This window comes from Anomaloglossus baeobatrachus, chromosome 4 (genome assembly GCF_048569485.1).
Source record: "Anomaloglossus baeobatrachus isolate aAnoBae1 chromosome 4, aAnoBae1.hap1, whole genome shotgun sequence".
Lineage (NCBI taxonomy): Eukaryota > Metazoa > Chordata > Amphibia > Anura > Aromobatidae > Anomaloglossus > Anomaloglossus baeobatrachus.
The window spans coordinates 523,736,035-523,758,177 of record NC_134356.1 but is presented as its reverse complement, the minus strand read 5'-3'; the positions used below and the strand labels follow the sequence as shown (position 1 = coordinate 523,758,177).

The 22,143-nt window shown below is 52.3% G+C and overlaps 1 protein-coding gene across 1 annotated transcript in view; it reads right to left on the bottom strand.

Moving 5' to 3' along the window:
- UNC45A (unc-45 myosin chaperone A) overlaps positions 1–22,143 on the bottom strand; it is a 101,363-nt gene that overhangs the window by 24,386 nt on the left and 54,834 nt on the right. Inside the window, exons 10-14 of the mRNA XM_075345897.1 lie at positions 10,292–10,592; positions 10,106–10,200; positions 9,876–10,017; positions 1,856–1,996; positions 1,639–1,766 (exon numbers count right to left, since the gene is read on the bottom strand). Coding sequence (XP_075202012.1) covers positions 1,639–1,766; positions 1,856–1,996; positions 9,876–10,017; positions 10,106–10,200; positions 10,292–10,592 — 807 coding nt within the window. The remainder of the gene's footprint in view (positions 1–1,638; positions 1,767–1,855; positions 1,997–9,875; positions 10,018–10,105; positions 10,201–10,291; positions 10,593–22,143) is intronic.

The following is a 22,143-nucleotide window of genomic DNA, read 5'->3' as shown; positions in this document are numbered from 1 at the left end:
GAATGAGATCTAAAAAAACAAAACAAAAAACGCAGTCCACTCGGACTAATATTACTCTATGGGGCAGCTCCCATGAGCGATTATTTTCTCAGCCCTAATTGGACTGAGAAAACAATTGCAGCATGCTGCTAGTGAAAGGCGATCCTGTTCCACTCGCACTCATGCAAGTCTATGAGGCGAGAGAAACATCGCGCTGCTCTCGCGTTACAACTGTGTAACTGTGTGCGCATCAGCCGGCAACGGAGGAGATACGGAGATAAACCCCTCCCTCTCCTCCGCAGCGCCAGCCACCCCTCCGCAACTGTGGTCTGATCACACGATCGGACTACAGTTGCATGACACTTGACTCCTGCTGTGCTGCAAGCATGTGCCGAGTCCCATGAGAGCCCTTGCACAAATAGGCCAAAAAAGTGAGCAATATCTGCAAGCAGAGATGTTAAACGCAGAGTAATTAATAAAGAATCTTGGAAAATTGTCACAGTGTCCAAGTGACAGGTACAGGGTGGGCCATTCCTATATCTACAATATAGACAGGATTTTAGCTGAGTGATTTTATCATTTTTGTCCAGTTGTCAGGGTCAGAGGAACAGTCAGTGCATGTCTAAAACCTGAATCCTGTCTAAGCATCGGCAGAGAAGGGGTCTGGCTTTACAATTGAAATGAGTGGTCAGTCACCCCCCTTCACAACCACTGGTCACGTGTCAAGCCAGCACTGTGTGGAGCACGAGCCGGAAGTTGAGCTGCTAAACCAGGGAACAGAACAATCCGGGCACTTCCTTATATAACTTACCTTTTTTAAGCACATTTCTCAATATTTATTTTTTTAGCTGCTAATGTTCTGGTTCCAATTACTGGAGGACATGGATTGTAATCTGACCTGGTGTTGGGTAAGGCTGAGTTTTGGTGTGAGATTCTATTAATTTTGTCCTTTTCTGTGAGCCATTCCTGAATTTAGTATTGGGACTCGCAAGTATGAGGACCCTTGACGTGGGGTGCGAGCTGGTATATTTTGGTCAAAATATGGACCCAATACCTCGTGTGTTATACATTATATCTTCATCTTTTTATAGCACATTTTTTATGGTGGATGCAGCCAGGCCCCTTAGTGTTGGTTAGGTGAATTGCGGTGTCTGTCCTGTGTGGTGCACTCAAAGTGCTGGACGCCCACCTGATCTAATAGTATGGGCGTCATCAATAGGCTGTAAGCCAGACACTGTGCATCACACGTACTTGTGTGACTGGTCTCCTATGCAAGCCTCGTCGGTGTACATTTGTAATACTAGCAACCACCCCCTCCTGAATTGGTAGGTTGTGAGTGGCTGTTTCCATAAGACATTTTGCCCCTCTGCTTCTCCCGTGTTTATCATAGGGGTCTGCTACGTCCAGTTAGTACATTGGTAATCTGACCCCATATTGGTAATGGCTTTTTTTTCTGTGAGATTTCCAGATATCACAGGACATCAGACGTCTAGTGGAATCCATGGTTCAGAGTTTTTTGGGCCGCACACAATATCAGGTAGGTTGTTTTTTGTTCCGGCTGCTCGGTGTACCATGAATTACCTTTATTAACATGACAAGTAAAACCTTTGAGCTCATTTTATCCTGTGGCTGGATCTGATAGAGCAGTACAAGAATTACCTTGAGATCAGTTCCCTTGATGAGTCTGTTAATGCCGGGCTTTCATTCTTCACCATGCAGGTTAGAGCAGACACCACCCCGGCTGCCAAGAGCTTGTGGACCCGCACCTCAACAAAATCTTTCTTGTCCTGACATTGTGCAGCAGAAAAGGCTGTTACATTATGATGCGAGCTGCTGTAATGTCATAGTATGCTCACAGCAATGGTTGTCTCCTCACCTTAGGATGTTCCTCAGGAACATGCTGCTTGGCATACTTGGCCAGCTCTAACATTTGTGGATCTATTTCCTCTCGGTCATAGCTGTTTGTACAGTTCACAAGCGTGGATGCAACCGCAAAAATCACAGTCTTATCTTGCGACTAAAAAAGGAAACACATGTGTTGTACTATTTAAAAAAAAGAGAATTTTGTTTACTTACCGTAAATTCTTTTTCTTATAGTTCCGTAATGGGAGACCCAGACCATGGGTGTATAGTTTCTGCCTCCGGAGGACACACAAAGTACTACACTCAAAAGTGTAGCCCCTCCCTCCGAGCATATACACCCCCTGGACAACCAAATATAGCCAGTTTAGTGCAAAAGCTGAAGGAGAGTAGCCACCCACAAGTAGAGATAGAGCAAGAACCGGAACAACCGGAGCCTCTGTCTACAACAACAGCCGGTGATAACACGCGGAACAAGAAACTGCCAACAGGCAACAGGGAGGGTGCTGGGTCTCCCATTACGGAACTATAAGAAAAAGAATTTACGGTAAGTAAACAAAATTCTCTTTTTCTTCATCGTTCCTATGGGAGACCCAGACCATGGGACGTCTCAAAGCAGTCCATGGGTGGGAATAAACAGAAAACTGAGAAGTAGGCGAAACCTAACTTCGCAAATGGGCGACAGCCGCCTGAAGGGTGCGTCTGCCCAAGCTCGCATCTGCCGAAGCATGAGCATGCACTTGGTAGTGCTTCGAAAAGGCATGCAGACTAGTCCAAGTGGCAGTCTGACAGACCTGCTAAGCCGTAGCCTGGTGCCTGAAACCGAAGAGTCACCGACAGCTCTGGTCGAGTGTGCCTTGATCCCCGGCAGGGGAGGCACTCGAGTACACTGGTAGGCATCGGAAATGGCCGACCCAATCTAACGAGCTAGGGTCGGCTTAGAAGCCGAGAGGCCCTTACGCCGACCTGTGGTCAGCACAAAAAGAGAGGTGCACCGCCTAAGAACAGCGGTGCGAGACACATAGATCCGGAGCGCCGCACCAGATCCAGAGTATGCAACGCTTTTTCAAAGCGATGAACAGGAGCCGGACAAAAGGAAGGCAGGGAAATGTCTTGGTTAAGGTGGAAGGAGAAACCACCTTAGGGAGGAAGTCCGGAGTCGGACGGAGAACCACCTTGTTTTGATGAAAAAAACAAAAAAGGTGACTCCGAAGAGAGTGCAGCCAAATCATAGACTCTCCCGAGGGAAGTTATGGCCAATAGAAAGACCACTTTCTGTGAAAGACGAGACAAAGAAACCTCCTTAACAGGCTCAAAGGGGGGTTTCTGGAAGTCGTGAGGACCAGATTAAGGTCCCAGGGATCCAAAGACCGCCGGTAAGGCGGCATGATGTGAGATGCGCCCTGTAAGAAGGAGCGCACCTGAGCCAGCCGGGCGATACGCCGCTGGAACAACACTGGCCGAGCCGAGACCTGTCCCTTGAGGGATAGCCCTAGCTGCAGACCGGACTGTAGAAGGGACAGGAGGGTCGGCAAGGGAAAGGCCAAGAAGCATGGCCGGAAGGGTGACACCAGGACAGGAAAATTCTCCAGGTCCTGTGATAGATTTTGGCCAAGGAATACTTCCGAGCCAGAGTCATAGTGGAGATGACTTCAGGAGGGATACCAGAAGTCGTCAAGATCCAGGACTCAAGAGCCACGCCGTCAATCTGAGAGCCGCAGAATTCTGGCGGAAAGACGGACCTTGTGAGAGAAGGTCTGGACGGTCCGGGAGATGCCACAGCACCTCAACGGACAGATGGAGCAGGTCAGGGTACCAAGTTCGCCTGGGCCAGTCTGGAGCAATGAGAATGACCCGACGGCCCTCCATTCTGATCTTGCGCAGGACTCTGGGCAAGAGCTAGAGGGGGAAACACGTAAGACAGACGAAACTGGGACCAATCTTGAACCAGCGCGTCTGCTGCAAAGGCCTGAGGATCGTGGGAGCGAAGATCCACTTCCGGAGTGCCCCAAGTGCGGCAGATTGACCGAAAGACTGACGGATGCAGAGCCCACTCGCCGCTGTCCACGGTTTGACGGCTGAGATAATCTGCCTCCCAGTTTTCCACGCCTGGGTTGTGGATTGCGGATGTGGTGGACCTGGAATCCTCCGTCCACTGAAGGATGCGTTGAACCTCCAACGTTGCCAGGCGGCTGAGTGTCACGCCCTGGTGGTTGATGTAGGCAACCGCTGTGGCGTTGTCTGACTGGACTCAAATGTGCTTGCCCGCCAACTTGGTGAAAGGCCCAGAGAGCTAGAAGCACAGCTCTGATTTCCAGCACATTGATCGAGAGGGCTGATTCGGACGGAGTCCAAGTGCCCTGCGTTCTGTGGTGGAGATATACTGCTCCCCAGCCGGATAGACTGGCATCCGTGGTGAGGATCACCCAGGACGGGGCCAGGAAGGAGCGTCCCTGAAGAGAGAGGGGCCGAAGCCACCACTGAAGGGAGCCCCTGGTCTGTGGCGACAGAGCCACTAACCTGTGCAAGGAGGAAGTCCGCTTGTCCCAACAGCGGAGAATGTCCAGCTGCAGAGTACGCAGATGGAACTGGGCAAGGGAACCGCTTCCATTGACGCCACCATCTGACCCAGTACCTGCATTAGGTGCCTGATGGAATGACGGCGGGGCCTCAGCAAGGAGCGCACCGCTAGTGAAGGGACTGCTGTTTGAGTAAGGGCAGCTTCACAAGTGCCGGCAGAGTCTCGAATTGCATCCCTAGGTCGGAGTCAGAGTGGACTTGGGAAAAAGACAAGCCACCCGAATTGGACTAGAGTGGCGAGAGTGAGCGAAACACTCCGCTGACGGTCTGCACAGGATGAAGCCTTGACTAGAAGGCCGTCCAGGAAAAAGGGATGCCAACCCCTGGAGGTGCAGAACCGCAACCACAGCTGCCATGACCCTGATGAATACTCGAGGGGCCGTGGCTAACCCGAAGGGAAGAGCCACGAATCGGAAATGTTCCTCTCTGATTGCAAAACGTAGCCAACGCTGGTGTGAAACTGCAATTGGCACATGCAGATAGACATCTCTGATGTCGAGGATGCAAGGAATCTCCTTGGGTCATTGAGGCAATGACCGATCGCAGAGACTCCATGCGAAAATGCCGCACCTGAACATGCTTGTTGAGAAGCCTGAGATCCAGGATGGGCCGGAAGGAACCGTCCCTTTAGGGGACTAGGAAGAGATTTGAGTAGAAACCTCTGAACCGTTCCCAGGCGGGAACCGGTACAATTACTCCGTTGGCCTGCAAGGATGCCATGGCCTGAGAGAAGGCGGCGGCCTTGAAGCAGGGGGGAGTTGACAGAAAAAATCTGTTTGGCGGGCTGGATAGAATTTTATCCTGTAGCCGTGGGAGATGATATCCCGCATCCACTGATCGGAGACGTGTTGAAACCACATGTCGCCAAGCGGGAGAGCCTGCCACCGACCAAGGACGTTGCTGGCGCGGCCAGATAGTCAAGAGGAGGCTGCCTTAGTGGCAGCAGCTCCTGCGGTCTTCTGAGGACGCGGCTTCGTGCGCCAGTTGGGTTTTTGGTCCTTGGCTGAGTTAGTGGACGAGGCCGAGGGCTTAGAGAACGACCAGTTGGAGGAACGAAAGGAACGAAACCTCGACTGGTTCCTGCCCTGGACAGGTTCCTGGATTTGGTTTGTGGCATGGAAGTACTCTTCCCGCCAGTAGCTTCCTGAATAATTTCATCCAGTTGTTCACCGAACAGCCTGGGCCCAGCAAATGGGAGCCCAGCAAGGTACTTCTTTGAAGAAGCGTCTGCCTTCCACTCTTGAAGCCACAAGATCCTGTGGATAGAGAGAGAATTGGCCGAAGCCACCGCAGTGCGGAGCCTCCAGCATGGCAGACATGGCATAGGATGAAAAAGGCTGAAGCCTGGAAGTTAAGGCAACCATCTCGGGCATAGAGTCCCTGGTGAGGGAATGCATCTCCTCTAGAGAAGCAGAGATGGCTTTGAAAGCCCACACTGCTGCAAAAGATGGGGAGAACGAGGCCCCTGCCGCCTCATATACAGATGGCGGTCAGTGGAATCCTTAAGAGAGTTGCCATCAGCCACTGAGAGAGGGTCTCCTTTGGTGAATGAGCCCACACCTTGACCACCTCTGGTGGAAACGAAAAACGGTCATCAGAACCACGCTTTGGGAAGCGTCTGTCAGGACAGGCTCTGGGCTTGGTCACAGTGGCCTGAAAACTGGAGTGGTTAAGGAACACACTCCTTGTTCTCTTAGGCAAGGTATACTGATGCTTTTCTGCCAGAGAGGGGAGCTCCCCTGATACAGGCGGATTGAGGTCCAGTACAAAATTAATGGACGCAATCAAATCACTAGCATCTGCGTCACTTTCGGACAGATCAATGGGGTACATGGAGGTAGCGTCCGAGCCCCCAGTAAAGGCATCCTCCTTGTCCTGCGAGTCAGCTCGTGAATCAGAGCCGTGGGACGAGGAAGGAGGGGGGACCCTGCGTCTCCATTTTAGGAGGACGGGGTCTGAGCCAGATGAAGAATCCTCTGTGAGCTTTGCTGAGCGAGCCGTAGCAGCAGAAGCGCCCTGAGAAGGGGGCTGATGCATGCTCAGCAGTATCCGGGACATCTGTCCCCTGGAGAGAGGGATTCTACCCAAGCCGGGGGTTCAGCCACCGGAGCCGGAGCAGCCGGAGGGACCACTGGGGATGAGCCTCCAGGCTGAGGCACCACCATGTTAGAGCAGGCATCACAATGTGGTTATGTGCTCAGTGCAGGCAGTACGAGCCTACATGCAGTGCATATTAAGTACAGCCTTGCAGCCTTGCTCCTCGTGTGAGACATGCTGCTGAAGTGGGGGCTCTGAGCCAGAATGACCCCCAGCAGAGTATATACGCAGAGTATATAAGCAGGTCCACAACCAGAGGTTGTGGCTTGCCAGACCGTTAGACATTGGGACATCTCTGTGCCCTCCAGATCCCACAGCCCGGACCCCCAGGGAGATGGCCAGCGCCGATCGCTGTCACAATGTGGTTTATGCAGACATGCATAAGAACGCTGATAAAATGGCGCCGGAGCGAGGAGAGGGGGGGGGGGGGCCTACTCTAAGAGCGGGATCCGGAGGGCCAAGGAGATATACAGGGGAGGGAACATTACCTCAGAGAGGAGTAACCCTCCCCTGTGTCGAACGGCCGCTGGGCGGAGCCGCACTGTCCCTCTGCATGATTGGCATGCAGGGGCAGTGAAAACGAAACTAGGCCTCAGGCGAAGCCGGGGCCTAAATTTAACGATGCGGCCGGCGAGCAGGCACCATCGGCGCGGTTCTCAGGTGAAAACCAGAGAACCGGCCGGAAATGTCACAATAGATACACAGCACACTCTCCCCAACAATAAAGTACAAGGGACCCCCGATAATAACGTCTCAGATACTTAGCTTGTGAGACGCAGGGCCAGGTCCCTGAGGGATGAGTGCTCCGTCCGGCAGGATCCTGAAAGGGCTGCGGATGGAGACCGGTCTCCTGCAAGGCAGGGAGAACCGTGCTGGCTCCCACTTCAAGCCAGAGCCCGAGGGATGGTGAAGGAGCGCGGCATGTAAGGCTCCAGCCCTGAAATCAACCTTAACAACACCGCCGACACAGTGGGGTGAGAAGGGACATGCCGGGAGTCCAGGCTTGGACCCGCTTTTCTTCAAACTCTTTCCAAAAATAATCAGATGAGAATGCATGTGTGGATCTGTGCCTCCTGAACACAAAGCATTGAACTGGCTATATTTGGTTATCCAGGGGGTGTATATGCTCGGAGGGAGGGGCTACACTTTTGAGTGCAGTACTTTGTGTGTCCTCCGGAGGCAGAAGCTATACACCCATGGTCTGGGTCTCCCATTGGAACGATGAAGAAAATATATAAATAAATAAAAGTGAGCTTTCTCTACAACCAAATTATACAACCCCCTGCAATAACATGCTCCCTGCAAAACCAACTGAACTCAGCCATAGTTATTTCCCCGTTCATGTTTTCTAATGCGCCAGCACACTGCGACTTCAGTATGTAGCAGAGCCGGGGTAGTCCTTAATAAATTAGAAAAAAAAAGTGCGTTTTTATATTTTATTTCAAATGAAAGATTTATTCTGTGTTTGTGTTTATTTATTTTCTTTTACAGGATTAGTAATGTAAACTGGAAGGAGGGGGTGCAGGAAACTTCATAGTCCACTAACCATTACTAATCTAGGGCTTAGTGGCAGCTGTGAGCTGTAATTAACCCATTACCCCGTTTGCCACTACACCGGGGCAATTGGGAGGGGTGGGTTAAAACGCCGGAATTGTCACATCTATTGAATGCAACAATTCTGGGTTCCTGCAGGCTACTATTTTTAGGCCGGGGTGGGGGGGGGCAAAAAATCATGGGCCTCCGCAGCTTGAGAATACCAACCCCCAGCTGTTGGCTTTATCATGGCTGGGTATCAAAATAGGGGGGAGGGCACTGCTCGATGTTTTGGTTTTTTTTATTTAAAAAAAAAGCCAAATGCGGTCCCTTGTTTTGACACACGGCAAAGACGCTGTCACACAGGGTGGGGGTGCGCTCTGACTGCAATCATTCACAAATGCTGGGACAAGCAGTGAATATGTATGAGAGTTAAAGTTAACCAACGATCAGGATTTTCACATATAAAGTAAAGCCAGTGCTATACTGGAGCTAGGATGCTAAATGTAAGCATAGCTTTTGTTCTGAGATTGGATTTTATATTTCAGAAATATGTGCAAGTAAAGTTACAGCAATGCACTGCTACTTGATTGACAGGTACAACAGGGGTGGGAATGTGTGTGTCGGGTTTTGCTATTTATTTCTGACCCCGTCTGCTTCCCGGCTTCTGTAGAGGTTAGACTGTAGGGCTGCATTTCGAACACGCCCCTATTACGTGACAGAAATGACTCATACCTGGAAGAATCAAATTGCAATGCATTGCTTTAACTTTACTTGCACATATTTCTGAAATAAAACCTCCAATCTCATAACAAGCTATGCTTACATTCAGCATCCTAGCTCCAGCATAGCACTGGCTTTACTTTATATATGAAAATCCTGACAGTTCTCTTCAATGAGCGGACCTGGAAGCAAAGTGACAGCCGTGCGGAAGACTCAGTAAGTGTAACTGTCCTGCTTTGCAGCCCCCCTAGCCATTTCTACCACTATTTTACAGCACAATGTTCGGGTCCCAAAAGACTTATATGGAGTTAGGCATCTGGGCATATGGTCAGGTTCAAGTCTGGTCCGACTTTTTTTTATTTAAAGTCTGTCCAGACCCACCCAACCTGTACATCTGCCGGTTTGCCCATCTCTAATTGTAACATATAACCACAAATCATCAAAAAACTGGAAAACAAACAAACACAGTACATAGATTTTTCAATAATTTGCCATAGACTTTGCAGCATTCTTGATAAAAAGAAAAATCCGGAAAAAACCCCAAAAAACACTAAATGAAAATGGTGAGAAAAATGCTTTAACAAGTATCAGAACCAACAAAGCGCACGTGACCGTCAACCAATAGCCAGTATTTGGCTGCAGAGATAATGTGATGTAGGTCTGATGGTGCACTTACATAGTTGCTGGTCAGCCCACCTGATCGTTTAGTATAGGCTGTTACTAGCATGGTGCACTACATGTAACCTTGTGACTGGGACATTATACAAGCCTTATCTGTGCATCTATAATACTGAGCAATCACCTTCACCATGAGAGGCCGGTGTGTGAGTGGGTTGAGCTGTATCTCTGTTAGTCTGTATCCTACAGTGTAGTGGTATTTCCCCATGTACGGTGTGCCCTTTTCTCAGTGATGTGCTATGGATTTAATGGACTTATAGAAAATAACAAGTTAACAGTAGATCAACAGTGATTTAAACTACACATCTCACCCATCTTCATATTCTGAGGCAACAATCAATGGGCTTACAGAAATGAAATCACAGCATTTTATAACGGTTCACCTTTAGTAATTTGGGAATAACAATGGTAAGGAAATGACGCACCTTTGCCAGACTGAACATTGCTTGCATAGCTGCCTTATCTTCTACAAACTCCTCTTTGACATCGGCATCAAACGTTAAGTAGGCCAAGCCTTCCACAGCCCAGCGTCGGGTGCTGGCCTGAATGCTCTCATTGCACAGCCACCTGTAAAGTGGTACAGAGAATACAGAAGTGTGTCTTACCCCTTATTCACATATATGCTGTACTGGGAGATAATAAATACGCCACTCACTTCCGGCACTGTTTAGCTAGCTTGAGAGTGGAGCCTTCTGCAAACTGTTTCATGCTGAAGTCCGTTCCTCCTGCTGATCCCAACTTACACAGACCCTACACAGCAATATCACACAGTTTGTAACCGGAAAGTGGAGGACGGTACATATGTGCATCTTCAGTACAACATCGCACAGGACACACTCACCACCAAGGCTCGAATCCGGATGGCATCATTTTCATTCTTCTTGTATATGTCTTTTAGGAGCGTCACCCCATTGGCAGTGATGAAGGAGGCTCTCTTGGCTTTTCCAGCAGCATGGATGAGTGCTTCCACGGCCACCTGTTGATCAATTTCTCGTTCTGAGGCGCAGAGAGATATGACACTGTCCATTATGCCAGAAAGCTCAAGAGTTCTGTTTCCAGCCTCAGAAGGTCCTTGCAATAGGCAGGATACCGTCTGTATGGCAAGTAGCTTTCCGTCCATACCATGGTTCTCAAACAAGCTCCTGGGGATTGAGAAATGCAAAGGAAAAATAATTCATGAATCAAAAGTAGAGGCACTTATTAGTTAGGATTAAGTAAACAATCATGATGATACATCTCCTTTTAGGTAATCAAAGGGATGTCCTATTAGGACTTATGGCTGCCATAGCTATGAGGTGTAAGACTCTTGGTTGCGAGCTGGCAGTGCCTATCACAAGCAGGACTGACAATTGTCTGCAGGAATTCTTGCTAGCAGCAACCACTCTCAGCATGGCCTCAGCATAGTATAAGGAATTAAACTGGAGTTCAGAATAGTTGCTTCTAGCAAAAGATTTTTTTTGTGGTCACCGTAAAATCCCTCTCTCTGAGCCTTCACTGGGGGACACAAGAAGCTATGGGTTGTATGCTGCTGACACTAGGCAAGAAAAAAAAGTTAGCTCCTCTTCAATAATATATACCAAACAGAATGTTAAGAAGGGCAGTTGCTGTGTTCGACGAAGGCTCTGAGAAAGATTTTATGGCGAGTACCCAAAGAAGGGAATTTTGTTTACTTACCGTAAATTCCTTTTCTTCTAGCTCCTATTGGGAGACCCAGACAATTGGGTGTATAGCTTCTGCCTCCGGAGGCCACACAAAGTATTACACTGAAAAATGTAACCCCTCCCCTCTGCCTATACACCCTCCCGTGCATCACGGGCTCCTCAGTTTTGGTGCAAAAGCAGGAAGGAGGAAACTTATAAATTGGTCTGGGGTAAATTCAATCCGAAGGATGTTCGGAGAACTGAAACCATAACCAAAAGACCAACCAGCCCGAAGGGAACAGGGGCGGGTGCTGGGTCTCCCAATAGGAGCTAGAAGAAAAGGAATTTACGGTAAGTAAACAAAATTCCCTTCTTCTTTGTCGCTCCATTGGGAGACCCAGACAATTGGGACGTCCAAAAGCAGCCCCTGGGTGGGTAAAAGAATACCTCAATAAAAGAGAGCCGAAAACGACCCCTTCCTACAGGTGGGCAACCGCCGCCTGAAGGACTCGCCTACCTAGACTGGCATCTGCCGAAGCATAGGTATGCACTTGATAGTGTTTTGTGAAGGTGTGCAGACTAGACCAGGTAGCTGCCTGACACACCTGCCGTAGCCCGGTGTCGCAATGCCCAGGACGCACCCACGGCTCTGGTAGAATGGGCTTTCAGGCCCGAAGGAAGAGGAAGCCCCGAAGAACGGTAGGCTTCAAGAATCGGTTCCTTGATCCACCGAGCCAAGGTTGACTTGGAAGCCTGCGAACCCTTACGCTGGCCAGCGACCAGGACAAAGAGCGCATCTGAACGGCGCAGGGGCGCCGTGCGAGACACGTAGAGCCGGAGTGCTCTCACTAGATCTAATGAATGCAAATCCTTTTCACACTGGTGAACTGGATGAGGGCAAAATGACGACGCTAGGAGCCAGGACTCAATGGCCACACAGTCAGGTTGAGGGCCGCAGAATTCAAGATGGAAAAACGGCCCTTGTGACAGCAGGTCTGTGCGGTCTGGAAGCGCCCACGGCTGATCCACCGTGAGATGCCACAGATCCGGGTACCACGACCGCCTCGGCCAATCTGGAGCGACGAGAATGGCGCGACGACAGTCGGATCTGATCTTGCGTAACACTCTGGGCAACATCGCCAGAGGAGGAAACACATAAGGGAGTCGAAACTGCGACCAATCCTGAACTAACGCGTCCGCCGCCAGAGCTCTGTGATCTTGAGACCGTGCCATGAAGGCCGGGACCTTGTTGTTGTGCCGTGACGCCATGAGATCGACGTCCGGCGTTCCCCAGCGGCGACAGATCTCTCGAAACACGCGTGGGTGAAGAGACCATTCCCCCGCATCCATGCCCTGACGACTGAGAAAATCTGCTTCCCAGTTTTCTACGCCCGGGATGTGAACTGCGGAGATGGTGTAGGCTGTGGCTTCCGCCCACAGCAGAATCCGCCGGACTTCCTGGAAGGCTTGACGGCTGCGCGTGCCGCCCTGGTGGTTGATGTACGCGACCGCCGTGGCGTTGTCCGACTGTATGCAGATCTGCCTGCCCTCCAGCCACCGATGGAACGCCTTTAGGGCTAGATACACTGCCCTTATCTCCAGAACATTGATCTGAAGGGAAGACTCTATCGGAGTCCAGGTTCCCTGAGCCCTGTGGTGGAGAAAAACCGCTCCCCACCCTGACAGGCTCGCGTCCGTCGTGACCACAGCCCAGGATGGGGGCAGGAAGGATTTTCCCTGCGATAGAGAAGTGGGAAGAAGCCACCACTGAAGAGAGGTTTTGGCTGCAAGGGAAAGAGAGACGTTCCTGTCGAGGGACGTCGACCTCCTGTCCCATTTGCGGAGAATGTCCCATTGGAGTGGGCGCAGATGGAACTGCGCGAAGGGCACTGCCTCCATTGCTGCCACCATCTTCCCCAGGAAGTGCATGAGGCGCCTCAAGGGGTGTGACTGACCCCGAAGAAGAGATTGCACCCCTGTCTGCAGCGAAAGCTGTTTGTCCAGCGGTAGCTTGACTACCGCTGAGTGAGTATGAAACTCCATCCCGAGGTAAGTCAGTGATTGGGTCGGTGTCAACTTGGATTTTGGGACGTTGATGAGCCACCCGAACTGCTGGAGAGTCGCCAGAGCGACGGTCAGGCTGTGTTGACACGCCACCCGGGAGGGTGCCCTGACTAGGAGATTGTCTAAGTAAGGGATCACCGAGTGTCCCTGAGAGTGTAGGACCGCCACAACGGATGCCATGACCTTGGTGAAGACCCGTGGGGCTGTCGCCAGGCCGAAAGGCAGTGCCACGAACTGAAGGTGTTCGTCCCCGATGGCGAAACGCAGGAAGCGTTGATGTTCGGGTGCGATCGGCACATGGAGATAAGCATCCCTGATGTCGATTGATGCTAGGAAGTCTCCTTGTGACATCGAAGCGATGACCGAGCGGAGAGATTCCATCCGAAACCTTCTGGTGCTCACATGCCTGTTGAGCAGTTTGAGGTCCAGAACGGGACGGAATGATCCGTCCTTCTTTGGCACCACGAACAAGTTGGAGTAGAAGCCGTGACCATGTTCCTGAGGGGGAACGGGAATCACCACTCCTCCTGTCTTCAGAACGCCCACAGCCTGAAAAAGTGCGCCGGCCCGAGATGGGGGCGGAGATGTTCTGAAGAAACGAGTCGGAGGACGAGAGCTGAACTCTGTCCTGTAACCGTGAGACAGAATGTCTCTCACCCATCGGTCTTGGACATGTGGCCACAAGGCGTCGCAAAAGCGGGAGAGCCTGCCACCGACCGAGGATGCGGTTCGGGGAGGCCGAAAGTCATGAGGAGGCCGCCTTGGAGGCAGTGCCTCCGGCGGTTTTTTGGGGGCGTGACTTAGACCGCCACGCATAGGAGTTCCTCTGGCCTTTCTCTGGCCTGTTGGACGAGGAGGATTGGGACTTGGCTGAGGGCCGAAAGGACCGAAACCTCGGTTGTATTTTCCGTTGCTGAGGTCTCTTCGGTTTGGACTGGGGTAAGGACGAGTCCTTTCCCTTGGATTCCTTTATAATTTCATCCAATCGTTCGCCAAACAATCGGTCGCCAGAAAACGGCAAACCGGTTAAGAACTTCTTGGAAGCAGAGTCTGCCTTCCATTCGCGTAGCCACATGGCCCTGCGGACTGCCACCGAATTAGCGGATGCTACCGCTGTAGGCTAGCAAAGTCCAGGACGGCGTTCATGGCGTAGGACGAAAAAGCCGACGCCTGAGAAGTCAAAGACGCAACTTGCGGAGCAGAGGTACGTGTGACCGCATTAATCTCAGACAGACAAGCTGAGATAGCTTGGAGTGCCCACACGGTGCAAAGGCCGGGGCAAAAGACGCGCCTGTGGCTTCATAGATGGATTTCACCAGGAGCTCTATCTGCCTGTCAGTGGCATCCTTGAGCGATGAGTCATCTGCAACTGATACTACAGATCTAGCCGCCAGTCTAGAGACTGGAGGATCCACCTTGGGACATTGAGCCCAACCCTTAACTACGTCAGAGGGGAAGGGGTATCGTGTGTCATTAAGGCGCTTAGTAAAGCGCTTGTCCGGAAATGCTCTGTGCTTCTGGACAGCATCTCTGAAGTTAGAGTGATCGAAAAACGCACTCCGTGTACGTTTGGGAAACCTAAACTGGTGTTTCTCCTGCTGCGAAGCCGACTCCTCTATAGGTGGAGGTGGGGGAGAAAGATCTAGCACCTGGTTGATGGACGATATAAGATCATTTACTAAGGCGTCCCCCTCAGGTGTATCAAGATTGAGGGCAACGTCAGGGTCAGAGCCCTGAGCTGCGACGTCCGCCTCGTCCTCCAGAGAGTCCTCAAGCTGAGACCCCGAGCAGCGTGAGGAAGTCGGGGAAGATTCCCAGCGAGCCCGCTTAGCCGGTCTGAGACTGTGGTCCGTGCAGGAGTCCTCCACGTGAGACCTAGGGGCCACCCCAGGAGCACGCTGCGGCGCAGACCGAGAGGGGCCTGGAGGCGATGATCCAACAGTGCCCGGGGCCTGTGTAAGGACCGGTCTGGACTGCAAGGCTTCTAGTAGCTTGGCAGACCATTTGTCCATAGACTGAGCCATGGATTGTGAAAGTGACTCAGAGTTTCTCAGCAAAAACTGCAAACTCTGTCCCTGCCGCCTGGACAGTGGAAGCAGGAGGGTCTGCCTGATCCGAGGGGCCCACTAGTGACCGAGGCTCCGGCTGAGCAAGTGCAACAGGGGTCGAGCATTGCTCACAGTGAGGGTAGGTGGAACCCGCAGGTAACATAGCCCCACAAGAGGTACAGGTTGCAAAAAAACCCTTTGCCTTAGCGCCCTTGCTCCTTGTGGACGACATGCTGTTGTCTCCTAGGAGAGTGATCACTGAGGGTATATAGCCAAAAGTAAACAACCCGGCCGAACAGAGAAAAAAAGAGAATTTTGTTTACTTACCGTAAATTCTTTTTCTTATAGTTCCGACATGGGAGACCCAAACCATGGGTGTATAGATTCTGCCTCCGGAGGACACACAAAGTACTACACTAAAAGTGTAGCTCCTCCCTCCGAGCATATACACTCCTCGGATGACAAATTCAACCAGTTTAGTGCCAAAGCTGAAGGAGGACATCCACCCATAAGTAGAGATAGAGTAAAACCCGGAATAACCGGAACTTCTGTCTACAACAACAGCCGGTGAAAACACACGGAACAAGAAAGCTGCCAACAGGCAACAGGGAGGGTGCTGGGTCTCCCATGTCGGAACTATAAGAAAAAGAATTTACGGTAAGTAAACAAAATTCTCTTTTTCTTTATCGTTCCTTATGGGAGACCCAAACCATGGGACGTCTCAAAGCAGTCCATGGGTGGGAAATAAACAGAAACTGAGAAGTAGGCGAAACCTAACTTCACAAATGGGCGACAGCCGTCCGAAGGATGCGTCTGCCCAAGCTCGCATCTGCCGAAGCATGAGCATGCACTTGGTAGTGCTTCGAAAGGGTGTGCAGACTAGACCAAGTGGCAGCCTGACAGACCTGCTGAGCCGTAGCCCAAGAGGCACCGACAGCTCTGGTCGAGTGCGCCTTAATCCCTGGCGGGGGAGGCATCTGAGAACATAGGTAGGCATCGGATATGGCCGACCTAATCCAATGAGCTAGGGTCGATTTAGAAGCCGAGAGACCCTTGCGCTGACCTGTGGTCAGCACAAAAAGAGAGGTGCACCGCCTAAAAAAACAGCGGTGCGTGACACATAGATCCGGAGCGTCCGCACCAAATCTAAAGCATGCAACGCTTTCTCAAAGCGATGCACAGGGGCCGAACAAAGGGAAGACAATGAAATGTCCTGGTTAAGGTGGAACGGAGACACCACCTTAGGGAGAAGGCCCGGAGTTGGATGGAGAACCACCTTGTCTTGGTGAAAAAAACCAAAAAGGGTGACTCCGAAGAGAGCACAGTCAAATAAGAGACTCTCCTGAGAGAAATTATGGCCACCAGAAAAACCACTTTCTGTGAAAGACTAAACAACGAAACCTCCCTAAGAGGCTCAAAGGGGGGTTTCTGTAAGGCCATGAGGACCAAAGAAGGTCTCAGGGATCCAGAGACCGCCGGTAAGGCGGAATGATGTGAGATGCGCCCTGCATGAAGGTGCGCACCTGGGCCAGTCGGGCGATACGCCGCTGACAGAGCCGAGACCTGTCCCTTGAGGGAATGAGGGACAGACCTAGCTGCAGGCCGAACTGTAGAAAGGACAGGATGGTCGGCAAGGAAAAAACGGCCAAGGAGCATGGCCGGAAGAACGACACCAGGACAGGAAAATTCTCCAAGTCCTGAGGTAAAACCTGGCCGAGGAAGACTTCCGAGCCTGAGTCATAGTGAAGATGACCTCGGAAGGAATGCCTGAAGCCGTAAGGATTCAGGGCTCAAGAGCCACGCCGTCAATCTGAGAGCCGCAGAATTGTTGTGGAAAACGGACCCTCTGAGAGAACGTCTGGCCGGTCCGGGAGATGCCACAGCACCTCTACGAACAGACGGAGCAGGTCTGGGAACCAAGCTCGCCTGGGCCTGGGGCGATGAGTACGACCCGACGGCCCTCCATCTTGATCTTGCGCAGGACTCTGGGCAAGAGAGCTAGAGGGGGAAACACGTAGGCCAGACGGAACTGGGACCAATCTGGAACCAGCGCGTCCGCTGCCAAGGCCTGAGGATCGTGGGAGCGAGCCACGTAAACCGGGACCTTGTTGTTGTGCCGGGATGCCATTAGATCCACTCCCGGAGTGCCCCGCCTGCTACATTGACCGGAACACTGCCGGATGCAGGGCTCACTCGCCGCTGTCCACGGTTTGACGGCTGAGATAATCTGCCTCCCAGTTTTCTGCGCCTGGGATGTGGACTGCGGATATGGTGGACTTGGAGTCCTCCGTCCACTGAAGGATATGTTGAACTTCCAACATTGCTAGGCGGCTGCGAGTCCTAGGACTACAGCCCTGATTTCCAGCACATTGATCGAGAGGGCTGATTCGGACGGAGTCCAAGTGCCCTGTGCTCGGTGGTGGAGAAACACTGCTCCCCAGCCGGATAAACTGGCATCCGTGGTGAGAATCACCCATGACGGGGCCAGAAAGGAGTGTCCCTGGTACAGAGAGAGGGGCCGAAGCCACCACTTAAAGAGAGCTCCTGGTCTGTGGCGACAGAGCCACCAGCCTGTGCAAGGAAGAAGTCCCTTGTCCCAACAGCGGAAAATGTCCAGCTGCAGGGGACGCAGATGGAACTGGCAAGGGGAACCGCTTCTATTGACGCCACCATCTGACCCAGCACCTGCATGAGGTGCCTGATGGAATGACGGCGGAGCCTCAGCAGAGAGCGAACCGCCAGATGAAGAGACTGCTGTTTGACTAAGGGCAGCTTCACAAGTGCCAGCAGAGTCTCGAATTGCATCCCTAGGTACGTAAGTTCCTGGGTCGGGGTCAGAGTGGACTTGCAAGCGTGGCGAGAGTGAGCGAGACACTCCGCTGACAGTCTGCACTGGATGAAGCCCTGACTAGAAGGGCGTCCAGGTAAGGAATCACTACCAACCCCTGGAGGAGCAGAACCGCAACTGGTGAATACACGAGGGGCCGTGGCTAACCCAAAGGGGAGAGCCACGAATTGGAAATGTTCCTCTCCGATTACAAAACGTAGCCAACGCTGGTGTGAAACTGCGAATGGCACATGCAGAGAGACATCTCTGATGTCGATGGATGCTAAGAAATCTCCTTGGGTCATTGACTGATCGCAGAGATTCCATGCAAAATTGCCGCACCTGAACATGCTTGTTGAGAAGCTTGAGATCCAGGTCGGAAAGCACCATCCTTTTCGGGGACTAGGAAGAGATTTGAGTAGAAATCTCAGAACCGTTCCCAGTCGGGAACTGGTACAATTACTCCATTGGCCTGCAAGAATGCCACGGCCTGTGAGAAGGCGGCGGCCTTGGAGCAGGGGGGAGTTGTCAGAAAAAATCTGTTTGGCGGCTGAATAGAATTCTATTCTGTAGCCGTGGGAGATGGTAACCCACACCCACTGATCGAAGACGTGTTGAAACCACACGTCGCCCAAGAGGGAGAGCCTGCCACCGACCAAGGACGTTACTGGCGCGGCCAGATAATCAAGAGGACGCTGCCTTAGTGGCAGCAGCTCCTGCCGACTTAGGACGCGGCTTCATGCGCCAGTTGGTTTACGGACCTTGGCTGAGTTAGTGGACGAGGCCGAGGGCTTAGAGGACGACCAGTTAGAGGAAACGAAAGGAACGAAACCTCGACTGGTTCCTGCCCTGGAAGCTTTCCTGGGTTGTGGCATGGAAGTACTCTTCCTGCCAAAAGCTTCCTTAATAATTTCATCCAGTTGTTCACCGAATAGACTGGTCCCAGCAAAAGGGAGTCCAGCAAGGAACTTCTTAAGAAGCATCTGCCTTCCACTCTCGAAGCCACAGGAACCTGCGGATAGCGAGGGAAGTAGCCGAGGCCACCGCAGTGCGGTGACAGTCTCCAGCTATAGGATGAAAAGACTGCTTCCTCCCGAGAAGCAGAGATGGCTTTGAGAGCCCGCACTGCTGCAAAAGATGGGGAGAACGAGGCCCCTGCCGCCTCATATATAGATTTGGCCAGAAGGACAACCTGGCGGACAGTGGGATCCTCAGAGAGGTGCCGTCAGCCACTGATACAACTGTCCGGGCTGAAAGTCTAGACACCGGAGGGTCCACCCTTGGTGAATGAGCCCACTCCTTGACCACCACTGGTGGAAGGGGGAAACAGTCATCAGAACCACGCTCTGGGAAGCGTCTGTCAGGACAGGCTCTGGGTTTGGTCACAGTGACCTGAATGCTGGAGTGGATAAGGAACACACTCCTTGTTCTCTTAGGCAAGGTATACTGATGCTTTTCTGCCAAAGAGGGGTTGCTCCCCTGATACAGGCGGATTGAGGTCCAGTACAAATATAATGGACGCAATCAAATCATTAGCATCTGCGTCACTTTCGGACAGATCAATGGGGTACATGGAGAGCGTCCGAGCCCCCAGTAAGGCATCCTCCTTGTCCTGCGAGTCAGCTCGTGAACCAGAGCCGCGGGGCGAGGAGGGAAAGGGGACCCTGCGTCTCCATTTTAGGAGGACGGGCTCCCAGATGAAGAATCCTCTGTGAGCTTTGCTGAGCGAGCCGTAGCAGCAGAAGCGCCCTGAGAAGGGGGCTGATGCATGCTCAGCAGTGTCCGGGACAGCTGTCCCCTGGAGAGAGGGATTCTACCCCGGAGCCGGAGCAGCCGGAGGGACCACTGGGGATAAGCCTCCAGGCTGACGCACCACTATGTCAGAGCAGGCATCACAATGTGGTTATGTGCTCGGTACAGACAGTACGAGTCTACATGCGGTGCATAATATAAAACAGCCTTGCAGCCCTGCACTGATATGAGACATGCTGCAGAAGTGGGGGCTCTGTCCAGAAAGACCCCCAGCAGAGTATATAAACAGAGTATATAAGCAGCAGCACAACCAGAGGTTGTGGCTTGCCAGACTGTTTAACATAGGGACATCTCTGTGCCCTCCAGATTCCCCAGAAGTGGGGGCTTTTCGGAAAAAAAAAAAAAAACCCCAGCAGAGTATATAAACAGAGTGTATAAGCAGCTGCACAACCGGAGGTTGTGGCTTGCCAGACTGTTTAACATAGGGGCATCTCTGTGCCCTCCAGATCCCCCAGAACTGGGGGCTCTGTCCCAGGCCCCCATTTGTCACAATGTGTTTGCAGACATTGATCTCTGTGCCCTAGAACGCTGATAAAGTGGCGTCCGCAGCGAGGAGAGGGGGCGGGGCCTACTCTGAGAGCAGGACGGAGGGCAAATGAGGCATACAGGGGAGGGAATCTTTCCTCAGTGAGGAGTGTCCCTTCCCTGTGCTGAGCAGCCGGTGGGCGGAGCCACCCTGTCTCACTGCACTGACTGACATAGAATCGAAACTAGGCCTCAGGCGAAGCCGGGGCCTAGATTTAAACATGCGGCCAGCGTGCAGGCACCATCGGCGCGGTTCTTCAGTGAAAACTGGAGAACCGGCCGGAAATGTTAAAACATACATATAACACATTCTCCCCCACAAATAAAGTACAAGGGACCCCTAGAAAGACCACTTTCTGTGGTAATAACGTCTCAGATACTTAGCTTGAGACGCAGGTGCCAGGTCCCTGGGGGGTCATCGCTCCGTCCGGCAGGATCCTGAACAGGGCTGCGGATGGAGACCGGTCTCCTGCAAAGCAGTGAGAACCGTGATGGCTCCCACTTCAAGCCAGAGCCCCAAGGGATGGCGAAGGAGCGCGGCATGTGAAGGCTCCAGCCCTGAAATCAACCTTAACAGCACCGCCAACACAGTGGGGTGAGAAGGGACATGCCGGGAGTCCAGATTGGACCCGCTTTTCTTCCAAATCTTTGAAATCAAAAATCAAAAATCAAAAATCAGAGGATGCATGTGTGTGTGTGACCTCCTGAACACAAAGCATTGAACTGGTTGGATTTGTCATCCGGGGAGTGTATATGCTCGGAGGGAGGAGCTACACTTTTAGTGTAGTACTTTGTGTGTCCTCCGGAGGCAGAATCTATACACCCATGGTTTGGGTCTCCCATAAGGAACGATAAAGAAATATATACAAATATATATATATATATATACTCCGGCACCCTAGGGGGACCAGCACCGGGTGACCGGTGTGGCTTACCGACCGCCCAAAGCGGAGTGTGTGTCCACCAGATTCCCTGCCTTAGGTCTCCCAGAGCTGCAGAGCTCGTTCCTGAAATTCTCCACCGGCAGAATGTGTAAAAATGGCTGCCGGAGCTCTCAGGGGAGGAGGGAGCCGTGGGCGGCGACTAGTAAAGTGCGGGAATCTGGGGCCCCACAGTGATCAGTGAGGGGGGGGGAGGAAACCTAAAGTATGCTCCAGCCCTCACTGCCGACGTCAGGTCGACCGTCCCGCCCTTACCCCTGACTGGCAGGCCCGGGGGCGGGAGTTATGGTACTAGGCCGCAATGAAGCCGGGGACTAAATTTAATACCGCGGCCGACAAACAGGCTCGGTCGGCGCGGAAGTCCCGGTCTTCACAAACCAGCAGCTGCTGCAGCGTCTGTGAAACAAGCGCTCCATGCACAGTCCCCATGGGGACACAGAGTACCTTTAGATGCAGGGCCCTGTCCCTGAGGATACATAGACTCCTGTCCGGCAGATTCCCACAGGGGCTGCGGAGGGAGCCCGGTCCCAGTGAATGGATGACCGGTCAGGATCCCACTTCTCCCAGAGCCTCTAAGGGATGGTGAAGGAAAACGGCATGTGGCTCCAGCCTCTGTACCCGCAATGGGTACCTCAACCTTAACAGCACCGCCGACGTAGTGGGGTGAGAAGGGAGCATGCCGGGGGCCCTGTGGGGGCCCTCTTTTCTTCCAACCGATAAAATCAGCAGCTGCTGCTGACTAAAATGGGAATGCATGAGTGGATGTGTGCCTCCTTCCACACAAAGCATAAAACCGAGGAGCCCGTGATGCACGGGAGGGTGTATAGGCAGAGGGG